At 37.9% G+C, this 27,704-nt stretch overlaps 2 protein-coding genes across 4 annotated transcripts in view; one reads left to right on the top strand and one right to left on the bottom strand.

Moving 5' to 3' along the window:
* Positions 1-15,469, top strand: part of YTHDF3 (YTH N6-methyladenosine RNA binding protein F3) — a 33,764-nt gene extending 18,295 nt beyond the window's left edge. For all 3 annotated transcript variants that reach the window (XM_079901344.1, XM_079901343.1, XM_079901342.1), the window contains one exon: positions 12,218-15,469. In XM_079901344.1, coding sequence (XP_079757470.1) covers positions 12,218-12,241 — 24 coding nt within the window. In that variant the 3' untranslated portion in view covers positions 12,242-15,469. The remainder of the gene's footprint in view (positions 1-12,217) is intronic.
* Positions 1-26,242, bottom strand: part of TTPA (alpha tocopherol transfer protein) — a 104,619-nt gene extending 78,377 nt beyond the window's left edge. The window contains exon 1 of the mRNA XM_079902206.1: positions 26,228-26,242. The gene's annotated coding sequence lies outside the window, so the exon portion shown is untranslated. The remainder of the gene's footprint in view (positions 1-26,227) is intronic.
* Positions 26,243-27,704: the final 1,462 nt, after the last annotated feature.

The following is a 27,704-nucleotide window of genomic DNA, read 5'->3' as shown; positions in this document are numbered from 1 at the left end:
TTTTTGTGGTACGCGGGCCTCTCTTGTTGCGGAGCACAGGCTCCGGATGTGCAGGCTCAGTGGCCATGGCTTACGGGCCCAGCTGCTCTGCAGCATGTGGGATCTTCCCGGACCAGGACACGAACCCGTGTCGGCAGGAGGACTCTCAACCACTGCGCCACCAGGGAAGCCCTAAACTTTATATTTTTAAACTTAAAAATTTTACATTTAAATTGTTTCATGGCTTACTGCCAGTCTTTTTATAATGTGTCTGAACCCACCTTTGACATTTTAATTTGGAGCCTAGCTTGTTTTATTACCATCATCTTTTTTTTTTTTTAGGAAGAGTAATTTGATGTAATATATTTATTAAGCGCTTCTAAATCCCGAAAATGCCTTTCTTTGGCCATGATATGTGAACAACAGTTTTATTGGATATAGAAATCTTGGGTCACAGTCTTTTCATTCAGGCTTTGTTTTATAGTTTTCTATTTATAGTCTATTATTTATAGTTTTATATTATGGAGAAGTCTGGGGCCAGCCTAAATTTTCTTTCTTTGGAAATAACTATTTCTGTCTGTGTGCACAAAATTTATTCTTGCTATGTGAACATGTATATGGAATGTGCACAGTATGGGTCTCTTACAGTTTTCCTTATTCCTTCATCTGTAGGCCAAATTTGTTTCTTTTTCTTTTTCCTAGTAATGTCAAAAAATATATTGAATCTTTGTCCTTGAATGCCATTGGTTCTTATCTTCATTATTTTTCTTTGCGTTTGGAGAGTTTCTCAAAATTGAATTTCCATGTCATTGATTTGATTTACTTTGTGTTGGTTCAGTGATTTGTGAGGTTTTGTATTTTTCAATGACTGTTAGTTTGCTTACATTACCACACCTAGATCTCCCTTCACACCTGTTGTTTTCTTACCTGAATCCCTTGTTCCAGAGTCCACTTTGATTTTTTTTTTTCCCCCTTCTTGGCCATTCTTATCTTGATTTTATTGAGCACAAAGATGACTGTTGAAAGCTTATTTCTGCTTCCTGTAATTATCATTTTTAAATTCCTTCGTCTTACATATCTTTAATTTTTTTTAATTAACACACAGTAAAATTGTAAATTATCTTTTGCTGCCTCTTTCTAATCAAGTGCTCCCCTCCACTAGTAAGTAATTCACTGATCTGTTCTCTCTCTCTATAAGGCGTTTTCCATAATTTCACATGAATGAAATTACAATGTGTAATCTTTTAACACTGGAGTCTTGTACTCAGCACGATGTCCTTGCAGTTTATGTTGCTTTGTGTATCAGTTCTTTGTTCCTTTTAATTCTGTCTTTCCATTGTATGGATTTACCAGTTTGTTAACCATTCATTCTTTGAAGGACATCTGGTTGCTTTCAGATTTGAAGAATGTAAATAAAGGTCCTATAAATATTTGTGTATATATCCTTAAAAAATTTTTTTTAAATCATACGGTGAAAGTCACTGTTTTGGGCTGTACAGTTTTATGAATTGTAACACATTTGTAGATTTGTGTAACCACCACTATCAGGGTACAGTATTCCCCCCAAACTATCTTTTCTTTCCCCCTTTGTATTTTATCTTTCCCCAGTGTCTATCTGAACTCATTATAGTTTTGTTAGTATCCTTTTTTTCTGAAAAAGTATTTTAAGACTCTTTGCTTTTTTTTTTTTTTTTCTGTCATCATTAAACCAGGCAGAGAATCATCCGGATCAGGTATTTGCCCCCAGATAGGTTTGTTTTTGTGTGTGTGTGCTTTAATGCTTGGTGTTAGTTGCATATTCTCTTTCCATTGCAAACGTGGAGATGGGAGAGCCATGATGTATGTTGACTTTACCAGTTAAGTGATTCATCAACCTGTGAAGAGTAAGAAGGGAGAGCCAGTGCAATGGATATGCTAGTAGTTGAAATTTGACTTTCCTTTGAGTTTGAAACCACCATGTCAGGAAACCTTTTCCCTTGCTTATTAACTGTTTGGCATGTGGGATATCAAGTGTTCTTGCCGTTTTCTTTCTGGAGCTGTTAAAGTCCTTGTCCAGGCAGAAATTGTAGATACTCATTTGTAGATTTCCTCTTAGGTACGCTTGTGTTTGCACTTTGGCTTTCCAGCAAAACTACTTTCAAATACTCTTGGCATCCCAGTGATGAAGGATGTGCCTCCTGTCTATTCTAGGTCCTCCTTGGCTCCATCAAAAAGGACAAATTAGTGATGTTTTGCTAGGATTTCCTTCACTGGTTATGCCTTTTTTCTTTTTTAAGTAAAAGGAGTTGCAAGTTATTATTTATGTTCTCTTTTAATGTGACCCCATCTGTCTTGTGTTCAGCTGAAATTCCTCAAAGCTTCTGATATGTCGAGGTCACATTTTCCCAGGTGCACATCCTTCAGAGACCTTGGGTAAAGTAGGGGTTCTTAAGCAAGACAAAAAATGGCACTACTTATAAAAGAAAAGATTGATAAAAATTTGCCTAGATTAAAATCTGTTCATCAAAAGATGCTTTAAAGAAAGTAAAAAGACATGTTAGGAACTGGGAGGAATTTGAACATAACTGACCGGAGACAGTTGTCGAGAGCATTTAAAGAACTCCTGTGCATCAGTTTAAGAAAAAAATAATCCACTACAAAGATGGGCAAAAGATATGGATAATCCTTTCATGAGAGAGGAAATAAATGTGGGTAATAAGTGTAAAAAGATATTCAGTCTTAATAATAATTCAGGAAGTGCAGATCAAGACTATAATGAGAAAATATTTTATATCCACTCATTTGGCAAAATTAAGAAATTTGATAATAGCAAGTATTGGAGAGACTGTATAACAACAAAAGGTCTTATACAGTTGCAGGTGGGAGCATTGAATTGATATAGCCATGTGGGTGGGTAGTTCTGCATTTTCTTACAAAGCTGAATGTTTCAGTACCTTGTAATTCAGCAGTTGTCCTCCAGGATATATATCTATACCTAAGAGAAACTTCACGCATACCCCAGAATACATATAAGAATGTTCTTAGGTGTACAGTTGATACTAGTAAATAACAGGGAACAACTCAAATGCAATCAGCAGGAAAAATGCTTGCTTTATGGTTTTTTTTTTTTTTTTTTTTTTTTTTTTTTGCGTTATGTGGGCCTCTCACTGTCGTGGCCTCTCTCGTTGCGGAGCACAGGCTCCGGACATGCTGGCTCAGCGGCCATGGCTTATGGGCCTAGCCGCTCTGCGGCATGTGGGATCTTCCTGGACCAGGGCACGAACCCGTGTCCCCTGCATCGGCAGGTGGACTCTCAACCACTGCGCCACCAGGGAAGCCCGCTTTATGGTTTTTTTTGAGCAATTTGAGAGTGCGTTTCATACGTCATGGCTCTTTACCCCAAAAAAGTATCATATATATTTCCTAAGAATAAGGATATTCTCTCATGTAACCGTGATATTCTGTCAGTTGGTCCAGAGTGTCCTTTAAGCCTTTTTTTTTTTTTAATCTTTTTTTGTAGTATAAGATCCAGGCTAAGATTAGAATAACCAAAACAGTTTTGAATAAGAACTATTTTAGAAGGCTTATACTAACCTGACTTCAAATCTTTGCCTTCCCCAAGTGTGGAAAAATTTTTTTGTATATTTTTTAATAGAAGTTTTGTAGTTTAAAATTTTACATTTAGTTTTGTGGTTACTGTAGCTTTCTTTCATTTCTCTTCTTACTGTTTCATTTTTCTCTTTAAGTTCTTCAGCCTATTTGTGATAGCAGAAAAGAAGTTTAAAAAAAAACGAATTCCATCTTGTCATTGCTGGGTCTTTTTCATTGACTGTTTTCTTGTCCCTTTTCTGGTTATTTTAGCAGAGGAGGAATTCCCCAGCTTGCTTTGCCAGTACAGCAGCCTATGGAGGAGCTGACCAGACATACCCTGTCTGTTCATATAAAACTTGGAAAGTCAGATTCTCTATCTTAGACTGAGGGGTAGTCGTGAAACTTAAAACTGCAGGAAAAATCCATGCCAGTTATTGCAGTGTTTGTATAGTTCTTCATTCTTAGATTTGAACACATAACTTTGATATATTTGATTAAAATCAAGCTTGATGAAAAAACCAAGACAAATCCTCTAAAAGAAATAGGTACTCGGAGAGCAGAAGGTAATTTATACAACAAGATTTGATTTGTTAGGGTTCACATGGAAAAAGAAAAGAAAACCAGAAAATGTTCTTGGAAATGAGAAACAGGATTGTCAGCAGTTTTTAAAAATGTTTCTTTTTAAGCAAGTGGATTAATAAAATGTTAATGTTTTAGATCCAGTTAATCATCTGGAATTTCAAATCAGAAATTTCCAAATGTGGAATAATAGAGATGAAAAATATAAGGTGTGAAAGATGTGGTGGAAAGGAGGTCCAGTATATCTAAAGGAGTCTTTAAAAAGAGTACAGGAAGAAACAGTTGGAGGGAAGAACGACTAAAGAAAAATTTCCAGAGCCAAAAGATACATGTTTTCAGAATGATGGGCTCACTGAGTAACCAGCAGGATTATTTAAAATTGTAAAAGATAAAAAAGATAAGATAAAGAGAAAAGCTTTCGGAGCAAAAGGCCTGTAAGAAAGCTACACAGGAAGGAGAGTCAGACTGTTACCAGAATTCTGTCATCTACAACTCTGGACACATATAAAATCATATTTTGTAGTATAGGGGAATGGGGCATAGAATTATGTTCTTAAAGATGAGTGTCGAATAATATCTGTGAGGGAGGAGTGCAAAATAAAGATTTCAGGTGTACAAGAGCTTAGCTACATACCCTTCATAAGAAACTTGAAGAGGTATTTCAGCAGAATGAAAAAGGAATTTAAGAAGGATAACACCTGGTAGCTGGTTATACTAGAACCATCAATAGGGACTCCGTATGCATTTTGAGTCAGAAGGTTCTCATTGTATACAGTGGACCTCAGGGCTGTAAGCCTCCGTCTGTTAAATGGCATTGTGGTCTTAGACAAACGACAGGAGCCCTCAGTTGGGAAGCACTGACCTTGGAGATGCTCTTTGAGAGCAGGACTTGCTTTGTTCTTTGCTGAATCCTTAGCACCTAATGCTTGGCGCATAGTGGGTGAAGTCATAAGGACAGTCACCAGAACTAAAGATAGAGTGAGTTCTATTGTAGGGACGGGGAAGAGGAGAATATAACGTTCACTGTGATAAATTGCTCGTCATATAAAATGGGAATTGATAGTGTCTGAATTGACAAGTCAAGAAATGTATATATTAGCATGCCACTTAAAGTCAGTAGTGGTAACCTATCAGAGGAAGTTGAAATAGAAAAGACTAGAGGGGGATAGGGGAGCTTTACTTTTTTACTTTAACTTGCAATTGTATGTATTACTTCTAACGATAAAGCTAGTTTGATTGGAAAATAAAGAAAACAAAAAACTGCTAATGTCTTGAGTATATTATGTCCAGTATAAATTCGAGTAGTCTACATAGCCGTAGAGTCTACTTTTGACTATTTAGATAACCTTTTACTGAAATTTTACCTTCGTTATACTGAATGTGCATCATTTAGCTTCTACTATATTCTTTCATTCTTATAAATCCTTATTGATCAGTAAACAGTCTGAGGTGAGATTTTTAGTTTAATAACTTTTAAAATTCCATATAGGAAAAATTAGTGTTTTCAGGTACCTGTAACTTTGAGATGAACTTAAGGCATAACTGTAATAAAATCCTTATTAGTTTTAATTTCCAGAACCGTCTGTGTATTTTAATCATTTATGCTATTTTGTGTCGCTGAGCCTTTCCAAAGAGTAAAGTTTAGTCCCTGATATAATTTTTTTCAAAATTGGAATAATTTTGATTCTGAGATGAGATGATGTTTAGGTCTGTCTCAAAGTAATCAAGTTTGCGCTAATATACAAGAAATTACTTCAGTTGTAGTTATTTTAGTAGTAGTTACTGTTGTTAGCAGTAAGCATTTTCCTGACAGTTCTGTACTTCTTTTTTCTCAAGTGGAACATTTAGTTTAATGCTTTCCCATTAATCAGATTGCAGTTCTTAGGATCAAGAATGGTTGAAGTCTCTATCTGATGACCTTTCAGTAAACTCTTCTACAATTGTAGTTGTCTATTTGTGAGTTGATTATGATGAACAGAAACAAATTCAGTGTATAAAATCTTGCTTTTCCTTTCATCTTCACTGTAAAATTTAAAGAATATTTCTCTGGAAAACAGTTTTTGGCCCAGGATGTATCACACGTGACAGAATAAACTTACATTACGTATTTAAGTGAGTAATTCTATGATAAGACATTGAGTGATATTTGAATAATCAAGATGATTCTGTTTTTATTGTAGTAATACTCTGTTCTGAGCTTAGTAATAATTCTTTATAAGCCAGAATTGGGAAAAGAGGTACTTCAATTAGCATTTTATAACACTGATTTTTTTTTCCCCATCAGATTTATCTTGGCACCCCATAGGAGAGTTAATAGTGGCTATGTTAAGTTCCAATGTTGATAAAGAAATTTATGAGTTTTTAGGAGATGGATTATTGGGTTAATCATAGATCTTTGGGAGAGATTTGTTTCACATGGATTATGGTGTGAACAGTCATCCTTAAATTGAGTGGTATCTCAGTTGTCTATTTTTCTTTAGCAACAAATGCATGATTACAGTCAGCCCTCCATATCCACAGATGTGAACCTGCAGATAATGGAACCCGTGGATACAGGGGGCCAGCTGTAAGGGCCTTGAGCATCCTCGGATTTTGATATCCACGGGGGCCCTGGAACCAATTCCCTGCAGGATATATAGTATATGTGTGTGTGTGTGTGTGTGTGTATATATATATATATATATGTAGTGTGTATATATATATATATATACACCTAGGATGTAAAAAAGCTACAAGTGGACAGTTCCACTTGTGAACAACAATCTGGAGTATAATAATTTTATTACTTTCATTTTATCATAAAGAGTCCGAAATCTCACTCCAAAATACGGTTGCATATTGATTCCTTCGCTCGGCTTTAAGACCTTGTTACTGGGTTCCAGAGAAGTAGTGTCATCCTGCTCCTCCCACACTCCACGGACAATTCTAGCCTATGTCCTGTGTTCTAGTCAACCTTTATCACCATATATTTAGAGCCTGCGTGTTCTTTTTTTAACTGTTCCCTTATTCATTCAACAGATAAATATTAAAGGTTACCAGTAAGCCACTTAAGATAAATAGCTCTTATTCTTTTTAAAATTTATTTATTTTATTTATTTATTTTTGGTTGCGTTGGGTCTTCATTGCTGCGCGCGGGCTTTCTCTAGTTGCGGCGAACGGGGGCTACTCTTCGTTACGGTGCGTGGGCTTCTTATTGCGGTGGCTTCTCGTGGAGCACGGGCTCTAGGCGCATGGGCTTCAGTAGTTGTGGTGCAAGGCCTCAGTAGTTGTGGCGCACGGGCTTAGTTGCTCCGTGGCACGTGGGAATCTTCCCAGACCAGGGCTCGAACCCATGTCCCCTGCATTGGCAGGCGGATTCTTAACCTCTGTACCACCAGGGAAGCCCCAATAACCCTTTCTTTGTAGAACTCAGAGGTCTTGGAGAGACAGACATAATTTCTCTCAGTAAAATTTTGTAGTTTTCACTGTTGAAAACCACATGGCTCTTACTGAATTTGTTTCTAAGTATTTTATATAATTTTTACTGCTATTGTGAATGTAATTTGTATTTTCAGTCTTCCCAGTTGTTTGCTACAATTTTATATCAATAGAAATGTCCTATATTGTGTGACCTTGCTAAATTCACTTAATAGTTCTAGTAGTTCTAATAGAACATCCTTAGGATTTTCTGCCTAACAGATCATATCATCTGCAAATAGAGACCGTTTTATTTCTTTTTGATCTTTATGCTTTTTTTCTTGTAATTTTATTACTTGTATTACTTAAACATAAAATTAAGTGAAAACTCTAAAACCAAAATAAAACTGCACATAAACAAAAAATTTAGTGTGATGAGTGATGTTATTTTGCCGAAACTAAATCACAGCTCAAAGCATGAATTAGTCTTAAGTTTTAGAACCCTGTTTTTACTCTCATTTGGACCACCTAAACTAACACATGTTATGACTGTCCTCCACCATTTTCACTATTTGACCTCCTTCCTAACTCTTCCATTTTATAGTACACTTTGAGGTTATTTGATCTTTGGTACAGATGAATAGTTTTTTATTATTAGACTGCATCTGCTCTTTTCTTAAACTTGACACACAATAAAGCATCAAATGCAAATGTGGGCACTGGAATCTTTGTAAAGTAGTTCTTTACTATAGTGTGGTCATGCAGAAGGATCAAGAATGTTAGAGTTTTCCTTCTCCCTCTTTGTAGAGGGCACCACTGTCCGCCCTTCCAGTTCAGGCCAACAATACTGGACTAATTCGCAATATTCCTCTTTCACACTCCATATCTAACCAATCTATCAGTAAGTCTTATTGGCTCTGCTTTCAGAATAGATCCAGAATCTAAACACTTTCCACTAGCTCTCCATCCTCCATTATTATTATTATTGTACTGGATGATGATTGTGCTAGCCTCCTTACTGGCCTTCGTGCTTCTACTTTTGCTCCTCTATACACTCCGTTACCATCAGAACAGCCCTTAAGAGGTCCTTCTGACAAGTGAGACTGGACTCAGTTTTCTCCTGCTTTTCTGAAGGTAGTATCAAAGTGTTGCCAACCTCAAGATACATCAGGAAATACTCCTTTTTCTAGTCTCTGGAACAGTTGGTATAAGTACAGAATTCTTGTGAAACCACATGAGCCTGGGAGTTTTTCTTTGGGTTAGCTTTTTAATTGTTGGTTAAAGTTCTTTAGTTATTATAAGTCTTCAAGTTGTCTTTGTATTCTTGAATTTGTTTTGGTAAATTTTATTTTTAGGAAGTTGTTTTAAGCTTTTTTTCGTATTGGCATTAATACTATTTTAATTTTTTTTAGCTGTGTGAGTCTTCACGATATTATTTATGATTCATTTCTTTTTTTTAAATCAGTCTTTCCAGAGATTTTTCTATTGTCAGCTTCTTTTACCCCCCAAACACCAGTTTTTATTTTTGTTCTCCTAGGCTCTCTTTATCTTTGTTTTCTGTTTCATTATTTTCTCCTGCTGTCTTATTTGATTCATTTTACTTTGGGGGACTCAATGCTACTTACTTTCTAACATATTGAGTTGGATGATGAGCTCATTATTTTTCAGTTTTAAAAAAATGTTTTTTTAAATTCTATACATTAAATTTCTAATTTTATTTTTCAGGGCTTATTAGATTTAGTATATTTATATTGTACTGGTGTAAAAAATTTTGAATTTTTGTTATGATTTTTTGGGAGACTTTTAGAAATGTGTTTTAGATTTTCCAAATATGGTAAGATTTTGTTTGTTGTTACCTGTTTTGCTGTTAAAATTGATGTCAGAAAATATGCTATGTATGATACTGACTCTTTGGTATTTAGATTGGTTTTCTGGTCTGGCATATAGTTCCTTTCTGTGGTGGTTCATTGTGGACCCTGTAATGATTTGGCTCCGTTTTCTGTATTCTGTATATTCAGTCTTTATTTTCATTAACTTGTCTGCTTTATCAATTACTAAGAGAAATGTGTTAAATTTTCCTGCTATAATTAGGAACCTGTCAGGTTTTCTTTGTAATTCTGAAAACTTTTAATATATGTAAAGTTGTATTTTTAGTTTAATACTGTTACAGCTTTTTATAAAAAATGTTTCTTACTCAGTATGTAGTGGTTTTTGCCTCAGTGGTTTTTGCATTAGAATCCACTTTATCTGATATTAATATAGTTGACTAAGTCTTCATTTGGCTTGTTTTATGTTTAGGGTAAATTTCTTGTAAATCATGTGTAACTAGATTTCTTTTTTTAATTTTGAGCTCTTTTGTGTTTTTAATGAACCTCCATTTTTTGATTGCTTGATAAAAATGTATAAATAATATAAATGTTTATTTCTGCCATTTTATGTTTTGTGCTTTCTAGTTCACCTAGATCTTTCAAGCTCCCCTCTCCCTCCTTTCCTGTCCTAGCACAGGAAAGGAGTTTTTAAAATTTTTCTCTTTTCCTGTCCACTGAGTTAGAAGTTATGCATTATGTACATAGATTTAATCTGTATATTTTACTGATTCAGTTAAAGGTGCCATAATTGATTACAGTTCAAAATGAAACAGCATCTCTAACTTCTATTTAAATAAAACATGGTCCTCATTCATATACCTAATCATCTCCCTCAGGTTAAACCTCTCTTTGTCTAGCTTATCCTTAAGTAGTATTGCCCTTTTTTTCTGTAGTTTTGGGGTTTTTCATGGAGTTGATGAATTTCTCTAGTTTTGATCAGTCATTTCATGGGGAGGAATAAGCAGTGAGCTGTTACCACTTTTTGCTTCATCTGTAATACAGTGTTTTATATCCAGCTAATTAAAGCAGGCTTCAACATTTCTCATACAAATCTGTTTCCTTCAGCTGAGAAATAAATTTCCTTTATGTTTAGGCTGGTTTTTTAAAAGCTTTAGGGCCTTTGTAAAATTAGACTACAGATTCCTGGTTCCAAATTCTTTTTTTGTCTTTTTTTTCCTTTGTTTATGTTGTTGGATTTTTGTTCTTGTTTATCCTTTGGAAACATGATTAATTAGCTGGCTCTGTGTCTGTTTTCATTTTTGTTTTTTTCTTTAGGAATATCTCACTGATGCTTATGGGTGTATGAAATAATTCATTTGTAGTTATCTTATAGTAGGGCATTTATTTGTTAGCTTTCTGTATTAAACACTGTTATTCTAGTCTAGGAATATATAAAGATGAAAAAGAAAGGACTTTAGTAACAAAGAACTTAAAGTTCTCTTTGGAATTTATTTTTATAAATTGATTGATTGATTGATTGCTGTGTTGGGTCTTTGTTGCTGCGCCCGGGCTTTCTGTAGTTGCAGCGAGCGGGGGATACTCTTCATTGTGGTGGCTTCTCTTGTGTGGAGCACGGGCTCTAGGCGCGCAGGCTTCAGTAGTTGTGGCTCGAGAGCTCTACAGCGCAAGCTCGGTAGTTGTGGTGCACGGGCTTAGTTGCTCCACGGCATGTGAGATCTTCCTGGACCAGGGCTTGAACCCATGTCCCCTGCATTAGCAGGCGGGTTCTTAACAACTGCGCCACCAGGGAAGTGCCCTCTTTGGAATTTAAAATACAGTTTTCTGATGGTGTCACAGGGGATGGGACATTAATTTGACCATTGGCAAAGTATATACATATTTATTATGGAGCATGTGTTACTTATAGAAAAGTGGGAGTAGTGAAGCCACAAATAGAGAGTCTTATAATGTGTTAGACACAGTGGCTTTCAGTGTGGTCCTTGGACCAGCAGTATTAGGATCACCTTGAACTCGTTAGAACTGCAGGCTCACAAGTTCAGCTTCAGACCTTTGCGGCCCAATAGTGAGTGTTTCCACAGCCATTCAGGTGATTCTGATGCTTGCTAAAGTATGAGAACCAGTGATGACACATTAAAGCAGATGGTGGCACAAACAAACTACGTAATGCATCCACTTGACAGGCATGCAGAGTGCTAGTCATCCTTTTTTTCAAGGATAAGTATTACATGTGGATAATTTGGTTAATAAACATCATGAAAACGTCACTCAACTTATGTTCAAGGGGTTTCTGCTTTCTTAAAAGAAATTATAATAATAAGTATTATTAATATTTCTTCATGTGAAAAATTATGCTGAATCTGAGAGTAGGATATGGAGGAAGCTTGTGATTCAGTGTTTTTTTTTTGTTGTTTTTTTTTTAAGTTAATACTGAAAGCTTAATTTAATGCAGTTTAATGCAACTCTTTTCCTTTCCTCCTAACCCTACCTCGGCCAATAGTTTTCAAATTGCTTCAGAGGACTTCTGGTCTGTTTTGATACCTCACCATCAAGAACTCACTGAAAGGGCTAGAAAGACATTATTGTAATAGTCTCACCTAAACAAAATTCTGTGGGAAAACAGAGCTGTGGTGAGGACCTATAATCTCCCGAACTAGGTCTTTGTGTTTGGACTTCTTTATTTTAAAATGGTTTGTGGTAATCACACTGAGGTGTGTATAGGTAATAGTAAATCGTTTTTAGCTAATTACTTGAAAATTAGTATTTGAAGAACTTCTTATGGAGATGGTTTACATTATAAATGCATATAGTTTAAATCATTAAATAATGATGGTGTTTTGTTAAAGGTCTTTGTGCTTTTCTTTCAGGAGAGAAATAGAAACAAACAATAACCATATGAAGATGTCCTGTTAGAATTATACAACACTAATGATGTAGACTCTGGAAATGCCTAATAAGTCAAAGAAGACGTTATTAAAGCTTTTTTCTGCTTAAGGTGACATCTTTGAACTCTAACACAGAACTGACTCTCCTTGTAATGGTTTTCATCAGCGCGTCTGCCCTTATACTCTCACCAAACACACTTGAGAACTGTAACTTCGTCAAGCACTTTCTGTCCTGAAGCTTTTACCAGTATCTGCTGTCTTTTGTAATTATGCATCCTAGCTAAGGCACAGAAGACTGAATGAATGCAAGGATTCATTAACTCTTTGAATTTGTTAAATACTAACAGTTAACCATTAGAAGTGGTTCAATGATGTAAGAGTCACACTGCTTCAACTTTTTCTTTGTTGTAGTTTTTAAATTGTCAATTTTTAGCTATTTGACAGATTAAAAGCAAAATAATCATGCCATATTTAGTCCTGGAGTTCAAGTCTAAATGTTTATGTGAAAATTATTGTAGTAAACTTTTAATATGGCAAAGCAACCTTATGCTCTATTTTAGCCAAATGAAACATAATCTGAGATTATATTAGAACATTTCCCTTGTCTTCAAACTGTTTGGTGTAACAGAATATTGATATGCAGCTTGGTGGATTTCACCAGTTAATGCACATTCTTCTCCCCTCCTTCCCCCAGTAATATGTATACTGAAAAATGTGCATTTGTCTGAGGAATTATTTTGTTTGCTACCACTTAATGAATCTCAAAATTTTGAGTAATGTACCTCAGTCTAATCAGACTTTTTATGACCTTTATAACTACATTTAAAACCCTTAATTCCTATTTCTGGGTGTTTGCGAGCCTGATTGCTATCATGAAGTAAAAAATTTATTACTCTAGGTATTCACTAGCTAAATAAACATAGTTCTTGTTTAGCAAGCATATATTGTTCCTCAACTCCTTTCTCCAGCTTTTGCAGTGTCCTGGCATCCTTAAAATATTTGAAAATATGGCCTTGATCCATGGATTAAATCAGTATCTAAGTGAATGTGTTGATGTTTTATTGATCAGATCTATATAAATGGGAATACAGCATATATCTGGGTATTCTTATAGTTATCTTTTTAACATCTTATTTTTTTCGTTAATTACATATCAACATTAATTTTGTATCTTGAAACAAATTGATTTTGTATAATTATGTGTCAGACATCTGTATTAACTGATCTGATGGCACATGGTTATGAAATAATGTACTGCCCCTTATATTACTGTTCCAAAAGGAGAAAGCTATGTAGAAAGATATGTTAAGGATGAAAATAGCAATACAGTAGATTTGAGTACCTTGATGTTTTGCATTTACTCCACTTATGTTTACATCATGTTTAGAAATGTTTTCATTTACTATGGTCTTTGGTCACTTCGATTCAAAATTTAGTGACAGATATTTCTTTGAGGCTTTCATTTGTGTGATTTTTTTTTTTTGTACAATGTTTTCTTAAAATGTACAAATACTGTATTCAAGCGAAAACCAATACAGTATTTGTAGCTAAATTGTAGCTACTTCACAGTGCTTTGGTAGTCCCAGGATAGTTACCAGTGTTTACTGAAGGGAACATCAAAATGTTAATAGTATATTACAAAATAAAGACTTTCTTAAAGGAAAATTGCACCTATTTTACCTTTTTTAAGAGTAAGCCATGAAATCTTGTAGTAACATGTCTCGTAACTATTTGTAATGAAAATTGGCATTTGGGTATAGTCACCACAGCAGCGTTCTGCATCCCTAGGATTATATAGGTAGGACATGTCAGAGAGGGGACACTGTCACTCGGGAGGTCCTGTTAGAGAAAACTGTACAGGGGTGACCTTGTGGAAAGGATCTGAGTCTTCTCTCTGAGGTTCTCTTCTTCTTGGTGCTTTATTAGCAACTCTGAATATTTTTATAAAACTAGTTACATTATACACGGATTGAAACTTGTTTAATTTATATTAGGTTTCTGTGTAAGAGATGTCACGGAAACACTCAGCAAGCAGGCTGATTGCAATAGCAGACTCAGAAATGTCAAATGTAACTCAGCAGTCTACTCATGGTGAGGAGTACATCCCAGTGCCTTTAACCTGGATTTCTAATATTAAGTGAAATGGGTGCAGCATTCCTTTGGGGAAAAAGCCAAGACAAAACAAAACTTTTCAATTGGTCAGTTTTTTTCCTCATTTAAATTTTCTTCCGAGTGCCTCTTCTCTCTCCCTCCTTGGTCTGTCAGTGTACAGCAAAATGTTTTTCCTCTAAGTGAGATGATCAGAAGTTGTCTCAGTAGCACAACTAATGGAAGGTTTCTTAGCTGTGGGGACCAAGAGGGAGAGAAACTGGGCTCTAGAGCAGGAGACTGATCCAGTGTTCTGAGTAATCACAAATTAAGACATTATTGGCCCAGTAACTTTCTTGCTTAATGTTTTTCCAAGATCTGGTTTGAATGTTTCTTAATTAAAGTTATCTTACGTGGGTGTTTTATTTTGAAAGGTATTATATAGTTTGTATATTTAACAGTAAGGGGGAAAATGTAACCAAAATTAGTATTCTTTCTCTATACATATTGGTACTTGAAGATTCCTTTCAGAAGAAACCCCAGCCTTTTCCTAAGTTCAATCCTCGTTTTAACTTAAGTGATCTTTCTAATTCAAAAGCTGTGTTCTTTTTGAATACCATGCATGGGGGTTAAGCTGATGTTAAAACAGTTTGCAATAAAAGAAGAATCAGCTTAAGTCATTTAATCATTTCAAGTGCATTCTGCATCCTATAAAAATAAGTTTGAGAACTTTAAGAGAATTGTGTTTCATTAAGTTTTGCATATCTTTTGTTATGCCATGTAAATTCCCTTCTTTTTCATATGATTAAAGAAAGGTTATGATAAAATGATTAGTTCATTTACATTCACTTGTAGCAGTTACATGAGAATTTAAATTTTGTCGTGTTTGGGTTTGTTCATTCCTGTGAATGATGGTACAGTTAGGTGAGATTTTCTGTTATGGTACCCAAACTCACCATTTGGTCCTCTTTAATCTTTGAGGGTTTCAATAAAAATTGTTCACTCATATCTGTGTTCTTTCCATTTTATCTTTATAAATACAGATTGCCTTCCAGAAAACGTAACATTCTTGTCAGCTCTGTTACGAATTTCCTGATTGACATACCTTTCAAGTACAAATAGATTATGTCATTCGATTTAGTTGGCCATTTGAAATTAAGTGGGGAAATTAAAGAGAGGAAGGATCACAGTTTATCCTAATCTTTATCCACTCCAGTGAGCTTACTGAATTACATGCTCTTAACGCTAAACTTAGAGCAAAAGAGAAAGAGGCTTACTTAACAGGAGGAAGTCTTGGCACCAGCTGTCTCATAACCCTAATCCCCCATTCTTGGTACCAAGGAATGCTTTTTAATAGTGTGGACGTTTTCCTTTGGGCTGGATAGAGCTTGTGGAGATGGGATCGTGGTGACTCTGAATGGTGCGTTGATAATCATTGCTGGGCTCTCTAAGGCACTCGTTCAGATGGGGGAAACCAGAGTTTTAGTTTTGTGCTGCATACCACACTGTTAGCCTGGGATCAGAGCACAGTTTTACAGCACCCCAGGTGTCCCACATTGCAGCATCATCTCCTAAAGAGGCTTTGCATCTCTTCAGCGTACTTATATTTGAGGCTACTCATTTTTAGTTGGGACCCTAATTCTTACTGGCTTTGCTTTATCTTGCTTAGTGACATTAGATTTAGTAATTGTAGTCTAGGAACTAAAATATTCTTGCAGTTAGAAGTTAACTGAGCAATTCAAGGTCATTTGCTTTCTAATCACAGAACAGTTGATCCGTGAACAACACAGGTTTGAACTACATGGGTCCACTTGTACACAGACTTTTTCCAGTAGTAAATACCACAGTGCTGCACAATCTGAGGCTGACTGAATCTGTGGATGCAGAGGAACCTCGGATGTGGAGGGACCGTGTGTGAGTAGGGCCGACTTTAAGTTGTATGTCGTGGAGGGTCAGCACCCCTAAACCCCTGTGTTTTTCAAGGGTCAGTTGTACTTGTCATTGCGTAATCATGATGTGTATTCTTTCCTCATTTCTCTTGGTGCAGTGATAGTGAGGGGCAGAACTCCCCTGTAGATCACCCACAGGTAGTAGCGGCAGTTTAAATACAGTTTGTTTATAAATTGTGCACTAAGTTCAGAATTTTTCTACTCCATATTTTGAGTTACTTGTATGTATAACATTGGAGCTAAATGTAAATGAAAACTGTCTTTATAAAAGTCAGTGTACAAGGAAGATGTGAGTGCAGAGTTCGAAACACTGGGGGAGTTCCGCATCCCTTCCTGCCACCCTGGGCCGCTTCAAAGAATACCCCTTACACAGAACACACTTAGAGCTTTAAGTAGCTGAACGTCATTTGAAAACATCATTGGCTGTTTCTGACACATCTGTAACCAGAATGGAATTACTGTATAGGGGAAGATCTTAGAATTGGGAGTTGGAAAGACCAGACTTACATAGTTACTTCTAACTGGTAGATGGACACTGAACAAATCACTTCCTTTGTTGTTAGTGCACTTGGTAAATTCAGGAGATTGGCATAGAATGCATCTTAGGTTCTCTGCAGTTCTGAATTTTTATAATTTTATGATTTATATAGCTTTGTAGGCTTATTCTAGCAATAATGAACTTTTAAAAATAAGTTTGGAAACCAGTGAAATTTGTGATAGTCATTCTTTGTTTATTTCAGAATATAAGTACTGAATACCTCCAATTGTATTTTATTCATTGACTCTGATAAAATATAACCATTACTTCCCTTTAGTGAGTTTTGAAGTCTAGTGGTTCAAAATCTTCATCTTTTCCACAGTGTTGGTAAAAAGAATCAAGAGAATGTGTGTCCCAAAGAAATCCAGTCCAAGTTTGTTTGTTTTTTAATTCTACTGCCGTTTTACATTATCCTTTTTTTTTTTCTTCCAAAGAGACTATATTTTAGAACAGTTGTAGAGAAAAATCGGGAAGACAGTACAGAGAGTCCCCATATAGCTCGCATCCAGCTTCTTCTCTTCTTAACATCTCACATTAGTCTGGTACATATGTTGTAATTAATGGACCGATACTGATCCCTTTTTTTTTTTTTCAGATTTTTTTTTTTTTTTTTAACCAAATTGTCCTTATTCTGGTTCAGGACACCATCAAGGGTAGATTCACGTTACTTTTAGTTGTCGTGTCTCCTGAGGTTCCTCTTGGCTGCGATGGTTTCTCAGACTTGGTTTTGTTGATCTTGACAGTATTGAGGAGTAGTGGTCAGGTATTTTGTAGAGTACTCCTCCTTTGGAATTTATCTTATATCTTTCTTATGATTAGATGGGGTTATGAGTTTTTGGGAGGAAGACCACATAGGTAAAGTTGCCATTTCCATCACATCATGTCAAGCATGCATACCACCAACATATGCCTGTTGATGTTGACTGACCACTTGGCTCTGGTAGTGTCACGTTTCTCCATTATGAAGTTACCCTTTTTCCCTCCTTTCCACACTGTACTTTGGAAGGAAGTCACAGTATACACTTGAGTAGGCAATTATGCTCTCCCTTATCCTTGTATTTGTAAAGAGGGATACAGGAATCTGTTTTACTAGAACATAGTCTCATCCTGGCAGGCTTGTGTGTCCTTTTTGCTTTTATCTCTTTAGAACTTCCCTCCCCTCCCACTGTCTTTCCTCATTTCTCAATGGAATAGATGGATTTTGGAGGAATTCTAATAGAGACTCATACCCTCTCCCTGAATGGATTCTAATTGTGTGTGGAGATTTTAGTAAAGGGATTGAAGTTATATCAGTAGAGAAAACTTAGATGATGGCCAAATATCCTGATCTTACGAGTATAGGTAAGAAGAGATAGTCATTCAAATTTGACTGGATTGAAAAACCAAAGGTAGGAGTTAAACAGTGTTTTATGGTTAGAATGATGCATTCCTTTAAAAGGTGATTTAAGTAGCTCTGCCTCTGTTTTTTGATGGAATGCTTTTGAAATACTTCGGAGGCTGCTGCATAATATTCTGGCCGGGAGCATGGACTTTGGAGGCTGATAAACCTGTAATGGAATCTGGGTCCACTAGGCTCCAAGCCTAGATTTCTTCATCAGTTAAAAAAGATGAATGAGAATGGAGCCTGTATGGATTAAATGAAGTAATAGGAAGTGGTGAGCACAAACCCTGAGCCTGTGGCAAGCCTTCCGATTGTTAACTGTTGCTCTCCTCTTTTGTTTCTTATGGAAAATTTAGAATGTATTGTTTACCGTTGAATATTTCTTACGGTAATCTTTACTGCTTAGATGCAGTTTAGAGGTTGTAGAAAGTTGATTACTTTCAGTTCATATTGTTACATGATTGAGATCCTGAGAAAAGGCACTACCTGAATAAAGCTTTGTTAAATTATCATTTATCTTCGTTTTTTGCAACTTTTGATTTCCGGGGTTTTCAGTGACTGTCAGCCATGCTTTTTCAAAGTACGTAAAATCAAATGAGGGGCTTCCCTGGTGGCGCAGTGGTTAAGAATCCACCTGCCAATGCAGGGGACATGGGTTCGAGCCCTGGTCCAGGAAGATCCCACATGCCACGGAGCAACTAAGCCCGTGCGCCACAACTACAAAGCCTGCACTCTAGAGCCCGTGAGCCACAACTACTGAAGCCTGGGTGCCTAGAGCCTGTGCTCTGCAACAAGAGAAGCCACCGCAATGAGAAGCCTGGACACCGTGACCAAGAGTAGCCCCAGCTCGCCGCAACTAGAGAAAGCCCGCTCGCAGCAATGAAGACCCAATGCCGCCAAAAATAAAATAAATACACTTATTAAAAAAAAAAATCAAACGACATAGTTTATCCTGCTAGAGCTGAGCAGATGGCAAAACCAAAGGCAAATTAGACCAAAAGGAAAGCAACTAGGAAGAATAACAAGAAAATCTATGAAAAATAGAAGAAAATTCAGCCAAAGATGAAAATTAGATCAAGAAATTTTTTGCTTTGCTTGTTACAAATGCCTCGATATTAATGCCACTTAAGTGTATTAGTAAATTATAAGAGCACACTGTGAATATTTAGTAACAATTCAAAATGGAAACACTGGATGTGTTACCTCTGTATTTCAACTTTACAAGGAAGAGGTATTTGACAGTAGTTCCAACGATTCGTGATATCGTACAACTTTAGAAGGAAAAGGTATTTGACAGATAGTAGTTCCAACTAGTATATATTCAAGATTATATTTCGAGGTAAAAAGTTTACAAATAAAGCTTCAACATATGTTTGCGTGCTGATATTAAAGCTCCAGTGTGTTAAGCTTGTTCTGCTTGGCTTTTGCGGCAGTCACTGACTGTTTCCTCTGTAAAGCACCCAGTGCTTACAGCACAGTTAGTACTTCATCTCAGAGCTGTTTTCTAGTTTGCCCATGTATGTATGCTTACCAGTGTCATCTGTGGTTCCTTCTAAGCTTGTTTATTCCAGTTGTACTTATTTCTTTTATTATGAGATTTAAATATGTAAACTGATAAAATGTGATTGATAGTTGTTGCTATGAAAACTAAATTGACTTCTTTGGAAATACCTGACAAAAGTGAGTTGTCTAATTAGGTATAGATCAGAAAACAGTAAAAACTTGGCAGGAAAATCATTAAAATGTAGAAGTTTTCGTGCAGTTTGCAAGTGTATTTTCATTTCTTACTCCAGTGGGAAATGTTAGATGGTGCCTTAGAGGTGAGGTATGGTTCACAGAAGAAAGACATGATTCTTATTCAGAGAAGTCTTGGACCTAAATCAAATCCTTGTGGGATACTAATTCCCCAACCAGGATCGAACCCCGGGCTGTCGGCAGTGAAAGCGCAGAGTCCTGACCACTGGACCTCCAGGGAATCCTGAAGTATTTGTGTTTTAAATTAAAATGTGCAAAGTTTGTTTGTATCACTTATGAATCTACTCATTAACTGACATCTTTCATTATTTAACACTTTATTTTAAAGTTTTAACCTAAATTATCCTTTTTAAAGTCCCAAAACTTTTTTCCTTCTGCATTAAACAGCTTAACATGACTGCATGTGTCCATGTGTAATAAGCTGCTAGGATATCTTTGCAAATAAATGTAATAAAGAGAAAGAAGTATTCATACCACTTGGAAACTACAATGTGCCAGCACTTACATATTTATTTCAAGTATCTAAACTATGAGCAATGTTTTCTGTATGAAATGTACCCACTAATAATTTCTTGTATCTAAATTTAAAGCCAACTGAAACGATGTCAAGTCTTGAGTGAAACCATTCCTCTTTTGGAAAGGCACAGAGCTTATGTAAATTGATGGTCCTCCCCACGACCCCTGCCATTACTCCTTTAATAAGGGGAAAAAAGGCCTGAGAAAGAGGAACTTAGATATTCAGTACCTGTCTTAGAGTTATGTAGCCTTGGCATGTTTCTTTGTTTTTGTTCTAACTTTTTTTTTTTTAATTTTTTTTTTCAAATTTCTTCAGCTTTCCAGGCAGTAGTTGAAAGGTCATGTGTTAAAACCAAATGAAAAGCCAAAGGAATGAATATCAGTAGCATATGTGTGTATGTGAGTGTGTGTGTGTGTAGAAATAAACTAGGTATTTGCATCTGTATTTATTTTCAACCAGATTAAAAAGAGATTTCACAGAAGACATTTTAAACAGCTTTCTGACAAAGGTTCAGATATAAAAAAAGACATTAATGCTGAGTTTCTTTCACATATAGACACAGCCTCTTCTTCCCCTTCAGTTCCTGTGTTTAGTTTGGTGAGGAAACATCCATCCACAATGAAGGCGCAACTTTCACTGTTTTAAAGGAAAGCCTCCAGTGTTTCATCATTGTAGATCTATTTTTACATCATTCAGGAGTGTTGCACAGGCCCAATGCTAGACAGATTACTGCCTCACAGTGGTTCCTGGATGGTTTTGATGCTTGGATCTATTGTCCTGGTATCTAGTCTTAATGTAACTCCCCTAATTTATTAATAATAAAATTATCACCAATCAATATCATACTTGTAACATTTCCATCATGTTTATAATACAATAATATATAATATTAATAATCTCAAATTTATTAACAGCTTGGGCAGCAGTTCCCAAACTTTTTAGTCTCAGGACCCTGTTACCCTGAAATGATTGAGTAACCAAAGAGCTTTTGTTCATGTGGGTTTTATCCATATTTACCATACTGGAAACTAAAACTGAAGAAGTTTGAAGCGCTTATTGTTCGATTTAATAGCAGCTGGATTTTCATCTTTCTTGTATATGTAATCCTCTGGAGAACTGGACTGTACACTCAGGAGAGAATGAGTGAAAAGTCCTGGTATGAATCTGAGTATGAACTTGTCACTGCAGACGCCCTCTGGGAACCACGGCTCTGGGGACACTGTTGGTGTGCTGCGTGGTGTTCGCGGTCCCCTGTGTGAATGGCTGTCCTAAGATCTTTTGGGTCCCGTTGGGAAACTCTCCACCATTCACGGGTACACAGCCCCCCACCTTCCTACAGACACACACCAATCTTTTTCCTTCATGATCTACTAACAGAAAGTCCAACACGCATCTCGGTTAACATCTTCATTACAAGGGATCTATTGATTCATAGCTTTTAGTTAACACTGAACTTTTTTCCTGTAACTTCGTATCATTTCCTTACCCTATCCGCTGCTTTATTGCCTACAGAAATAAGAACATGAGTGGTTTAACGCTCAAATTAGTTTTGATTTGTATTTGTAAGGGGTTTGTGTGGGGATATCTGCAGGGGAATGTTTGCTTTTATCCTTGGTCCTCCTTGCCTGACCTGACCCGGCTCAGCATCCTCTGTCTTCCTTTTTCCTCTGCTCTTCTTTCCGTACCGCCGCTCTAACTTACCAAGCTGCAAGCAGAGGCGGTGGTAACAAACGCAGGGACAACGGCAAGCGAGCAGGGGTTCCCCTGCCCCACTTTGCTCAGCTGTGTTTCTCTCCCGTCCAGGTCGGCCGTCCTGCTCATGTCCTTAACCAGCCCGGACTGCCCTCCGGCCTCAGATCCCAGCTCCTTCTTTCTGCCCTGGCCCCGTCCTCCAGCCGCACTGGCTTGCTTGCTTCCCACAAACTTCAGTTTCATTCCCACTTCCGAGTTCTTCCGTCCTCTGCCCGGATCAGATATTTGCTCTCTTCTACGGGGCTCCGCTAGGTTTACTTCCTCAGAGAGGACGTCCCTGGTCACCACAGCTGAATCAGTTACTCTGCCACTCCATTCTCTTACCCTCTACCTTCTTCCTAGCACTCATCCAGAAGTGTTCGTGTATCGCTTTTTTCTTTTTGAAATTAAAAAAAAATTTTTTTAAGGCAATAATTTATTTATTTTTGGCTGTGTTGGGTCTTCGTTGCTGCGCGTGGGTTTTCTCTAGTTGCGGCGAGCGGGGGCTACTCTTCGTTGCGGTGCGCGGGCTTCTCATTGCAGTGGCTTCTCTTGTTGCGGAGCACGGGCTCTAGGTGCACGGGCTTCAGTAGTTGTGGCACGAGGGCTCAGTAGTTGTGGCTCATGGGCTCTAGAGCGCAGGCTCAGTAGTTGTGGCACACGGACTTAGTTGCTTCGCGGCATGTGGGATCTTCCCGGACCAGGGCTTGAACCCGTGTCCCCTGCATTGACAGGCGGATTCTTAACCACTGCGCCACCAGGGAAGCCCCTCACGTATGGCTTTGTAAACTGTGAGATTCGGAGGGAAGGGACTTTGTCTGGCACGGAAGCTGCTCCATAGCTACCGGTTTAATGAGTCATTGACGCCTCCCATCTGCTCCTGGATTGGGATGGATGGAGCCTTTGCTATCGATCTGCGATGGCGGCCTTCGTTGCTTGAGATCCAGAAGTCAGTCTATGAATTGGTGATGCAAAGAGCAGGGAAAAGTTGCTGCTGCTAATTATTGTTTGAGAAAAAGCCATGTGACTTTCATTTTCCTTACCAAGGACCTGCTGACTGCCTGACCATATCTCCATTCCATCTCAAGTATTCTATTTGCCTGCTCTTTTGAAATCCGCCAGCTTCCCTCCCTCCCTCCCTCCCTCCCTCCTTTCTTTCTTTTTTTCCAAAATTGCCTTTGATTGTCATTTACACTGGATTTTGTCTGGGTCAGATAAAGTGGGGGAATAGAGTGTGACTGGCCCTGCGATGGTTAAGAGTGCTGGGAAGCACCGGGGAGGCCATTGACTCACATCTTTCAGTTTACAGAGGAAGAAACAGGCTGGGATGCTATGACTTTCCCAGGGTCCCAGTTAATGACAGGAGGACTTCCAAGCCCAGATTTTCTAGCTCCAACTTCAAAGCCAAATGCTTCTAAGTCTGTGCCCAAACCTTCTCCATAGCTGTTGACCAACCAAACAATTAAACGCCTCTGTTTTCTTGTTTGTAAAGTGAGAAAAATCCTCGCTCAGACTTGTTTGGAGGCTTCAGTGAGAATGCGCGCTGCGGGGCCTGCTGAAGCCTCCGGGGTGTGTCAGCACTGGCTCCCTGCTCTCCGCTCTCCTGCAGTGCTGGCTCCTCGAGTAGAAGAACCTGTTTTTTCCCTAATTGGCCTGGTGTTTGTCTCCTTCTCTGCATTCAAACTGTAGATCTTCCACACCCTTTCCAAAGCCATGGGTGGGCTTTTCAGCTTTCACAGGGCCAACGCTGTCTAGACAAGTGAAGTGTTAAAAGTTTTGTTTTAAAAAATGAGTCTGATTTTTAGAGATTGATGTTTCCTTATTATCGAAACATATATATCACTTTTCACTTCAGAAATGTAGCTACGTCTTTAAGTTACCCTAATACCTCTACCATATAGAAGAATGTTCCACCATAAGAGAATCCGTATTTGTGATACAGGGGTGACGCTTCCAATTTCAGATAAAGGAGTAAGGATCTTATCAACTGGCTTCTGTACTGCCCAGCTTAATGTGGTTTGTAACTGAGCAATTACAAAATTAAACAAAAAATTTTTTTAATTACATAAAACGACAGAAGAGGGAGCTATTGAGGTTTGATTACATTTTCCATTGCCCTGGTTGAGGTTTTTCTTTAAACTATAATATTTTGACTTAGATTTTCTCAATTGTCAACAGACAGGAAAAGTTTGATTATACTGGAGGATGCATATTCACTTCGGAGGATTACAAAAACTGAGTTTATTTTTTTCTATCATCTGGCCCCCTTCCATTCTTTCTCATTCCCCAAACTCCTGTAAAGGTAATTGGTATAAGAAGAGTCACGGTGATTTTGCAGTGGTAATTTTAGAAATGAATCTACTCCTGCAAAGGTAATTGGTATAAGAAAAGTCACGGTGATCTTACAGTGGTAATTTTAGAAATGAATCTACTCCATTAGTGTAAATCCGGGTCATCGGGATCAGCTGTTCTACGAGCCGCTGTCCTAACTTGTGCTTTTGTCTGGCTTCCCGGAAACTTCTACTGGGCCTCAAAGTCTTACAGGGATTTTTGCTTGTATGATATGAGACCTGAAAGTCTTGAAATTCACAGGCACGGTTGACCTAGACAAGACACGCCGTGTGCATGTGCGGGTGGCATGTGCAGTGTGTGGATGGATGGGTGACGGGGAGGGAGGTGGAAAAAGTTTGTTTCGGGCCTTTCTCCACAATCGTCTTTAGGTCACGCCCATGTGTGTGATTTACTCCTGCTCTCCAGGCCCTGCGACCTGCTGGCCCTGTGCCCCCTAACTGGACCCTCAGCTTCCAAGCTCTCCCCACTCCTAGCCCACTCTCCCCACTTCAGCCATCGTCTTCATTTTTTTCAACACAAGTTGGAATTCCTCCTCTGGGAATTTCTCCTTTTGTGCATAAGTGCCTAAAAAAGGGTGTGGGGATGTGGGGATACTCCTTGCAGTGCTGTTTGTAATAGCAAATTAAACCATAGAAACAAGTCTGCTGGTCTAAAGAGTAAATGGTGTAAAGAGTAAATTCCTAACAATGAAACACTGGGTAGCCATTAATGCTGATGTGAGAAGATGGTGATGAATTTTCTTAAATTAAAAAAACTCACGGCACATATGATTTGTACCATGAGTTTTAATTGAAATAAAAGATTCACATATAATTTTAATACATAATTTAAGCAATTTAAAAAGGATTTTATAGCTGAAGTTCTTTGAAATATACGTAGGACATTCATAACAATGGCTACTTCTGAACATGGTGCTAGCCTTTCTGGGTGTGGAGGAGGAAAGAGGAGAGGCTTTGCTTTTTGTCTTATAACTTTCTTTGGTTTGAACTATCTACCGAGAGCTTATACTTGTAATTAAGAACATAATTTAAATGCAGATGAAAGGGGAAGGGTGGGGTGAGGGATTGGGATTTTGGGATTGACATGTACACACCGCTATATTTAAAACAGGCTTCCCTGGTGGTGCAGTGGTTAAGAATCCGCCTGCCAATGCAGGGGACACGGGTTCCAGCCCTGGTCCGTGAAGATCCCACATGCCGTGGAGCAACTAAGCCTGTGCACCACAACTACTGAGCCTGCGCTCTAGAGCCCGTGAGCCACAACTACTGAGCCCGCATGCTACAACTACTGAAGCCCACGCACCTAGAGCCCGTGCTCCGCAACAAGAGAAGCCACCGCAATGAGAAGCCGGCACACCGCAATGAAGAGCAGCCCCCGCTCGCTGCAACTAGAGAAAGCCGGCATGCAGCAACGAAGACCCAACGCAGCCAAAATAAATTTAGTAAAGAAAAAAGAGCATTAAAATAGATAACCAACAAGGACCTACTGTATAGCACAGGGCACTATACTCAATATTCTGTAACAACCTAAATGGGAAAAGAATTTGAAAAAGAATAGATACATGTATATGTATAACTGAATCACTTTGATGTACACCTGAAACTAACACAACATTGTTAATCAACTCTACTCCAAGATAAAATAAAAATTAGAAAACAAACAAATGAATAAATCTACTGACCTTCCCAGATTGAATCACAGCATCAGTGTCTCCCTGAAGCCTTTCATGTACCCCTGGGTCTGCTTTAGATGGTGTTCCTCTGTGGTCACCCAGCTGGAATCCTTCTCTCTGCTTGGGGTAGCTTGTATACTAGAACCAGAAGGGTTCTGATGTCAGGCAGAACTGGGTAAAATCATGACTCAACCTTTACCTGACGTGGACAACATATTTAACCTCCTTTAGCCTGAGTTCCTTCACCATAAACGTGGGAATATTGATGCCATTTTGCAAGATTATTGTGAGGGGCAGAGTGAATTTATGCGAAAGCTCATCTGATGACAGGCAGATATAGGTGTTCAATAAGAGGTAACGGAATTTTTAGAGAATGGAGATTGCTTTCTCCATTCTCATAGCCTTGCTACTTTGTCAAATAAAAGTAGTAATGCTTTTTACACAGGTTTTTCTTCTGTGGCATGACATCATTCTCTAGACTTCTGTATCGAATTTTACCTGTGCTGTCTCTCAGCTATTTGGATGGACAATCTTGATTGTGGCCTAATACCAAAGCCTGCTGCCATGTGTCCAGTGGTCCTTTAGTGGCTTACCTCCAAGGTGAATCCAGTGGTGACATCCAGGCACTCTATTAGGAAGAGCACAGTTATAGGAAACTCAGCCTGAAAATTTGGCATTCTCCAATCAACTGTATAGGTAGTTTCTACTACCAATGGTGTGAGTTTTGTGTGGCCGGCATGGAGCAGAGAAGAGCAGGTAAGCTGAGCTGCTGCATCAGAGATAGTGGGTGGTTTCGCAATTTTAACAGTGTCACCCCCTCTTATGAGTGACCCCTCTTTAAAGGCACTTCGCCCATACTGCTTTTTATGATGCCTTCTTTTGAAATTGTAAGTAGCATTTGTCCTGTGGCAGCGTCTCGTCAATGCAAATTTTTGAATGAATGAATGAATCCATGATTTTTGCCCAAGTTTGATAATCTTCCCAAGCATCTAATTTTATGTCATTTTGTTTAATGAGGTATAATCAAACATTTTCTTTTGCTTCTTGGGAAACATTTAGATGGCAAGAACCACAGATCAACTTGATTGTTCCATAAAGATATAAATGCTACTGGCAGAGTTCACTTATTTAGAAGATGTTTCTGGAACATGGTACTGCATGAATGTGATAAGGTGATGTATCCAGGTGAGTGAAATACATGTCAGAAATATCTCCTACAAAAATTCAGTGCTGTCCGTCTCCTTTAGTTCCTTTCAGCAACAAGCTGGAAGTGTGCTTGGTTTCAGCTTTGTTTCTTTTGACACTTTGCTTTTTATCAGCAACAAGAGATGTGTTGTTTTATCTTCTGTTTTGAATCTGTTTTAAACCGACCTCCCCACCCCCCGATGCCAAGAACAAATTAAAGGGCTCTTTTTCTTGATAGCTAAGATTGTTATCCCAGGAAATGAGTCAGTGAAAATGTGTCTGCATAAAATAGCAGTAGCAA

The sequence above is a fragment of the Stenella coeruleoalba genome (assembly GCF_951394435.1).
Source record: "Stenella coeruleoalba genome assembly, chromosome: 17".
NCBI classification, from domain to species: domain Eukaryota; kingdom Metazoa; phylum Chordata; class Mammalia; order Artiodactyla; family Delphinidae; genus Stenella; species Stenella coeruleoalba.
The sequence above is the reverse complement of the archived record's forward strand: the minus strand, read 5'-3'. Positions and strand labels throughout refer to the sequence as shown.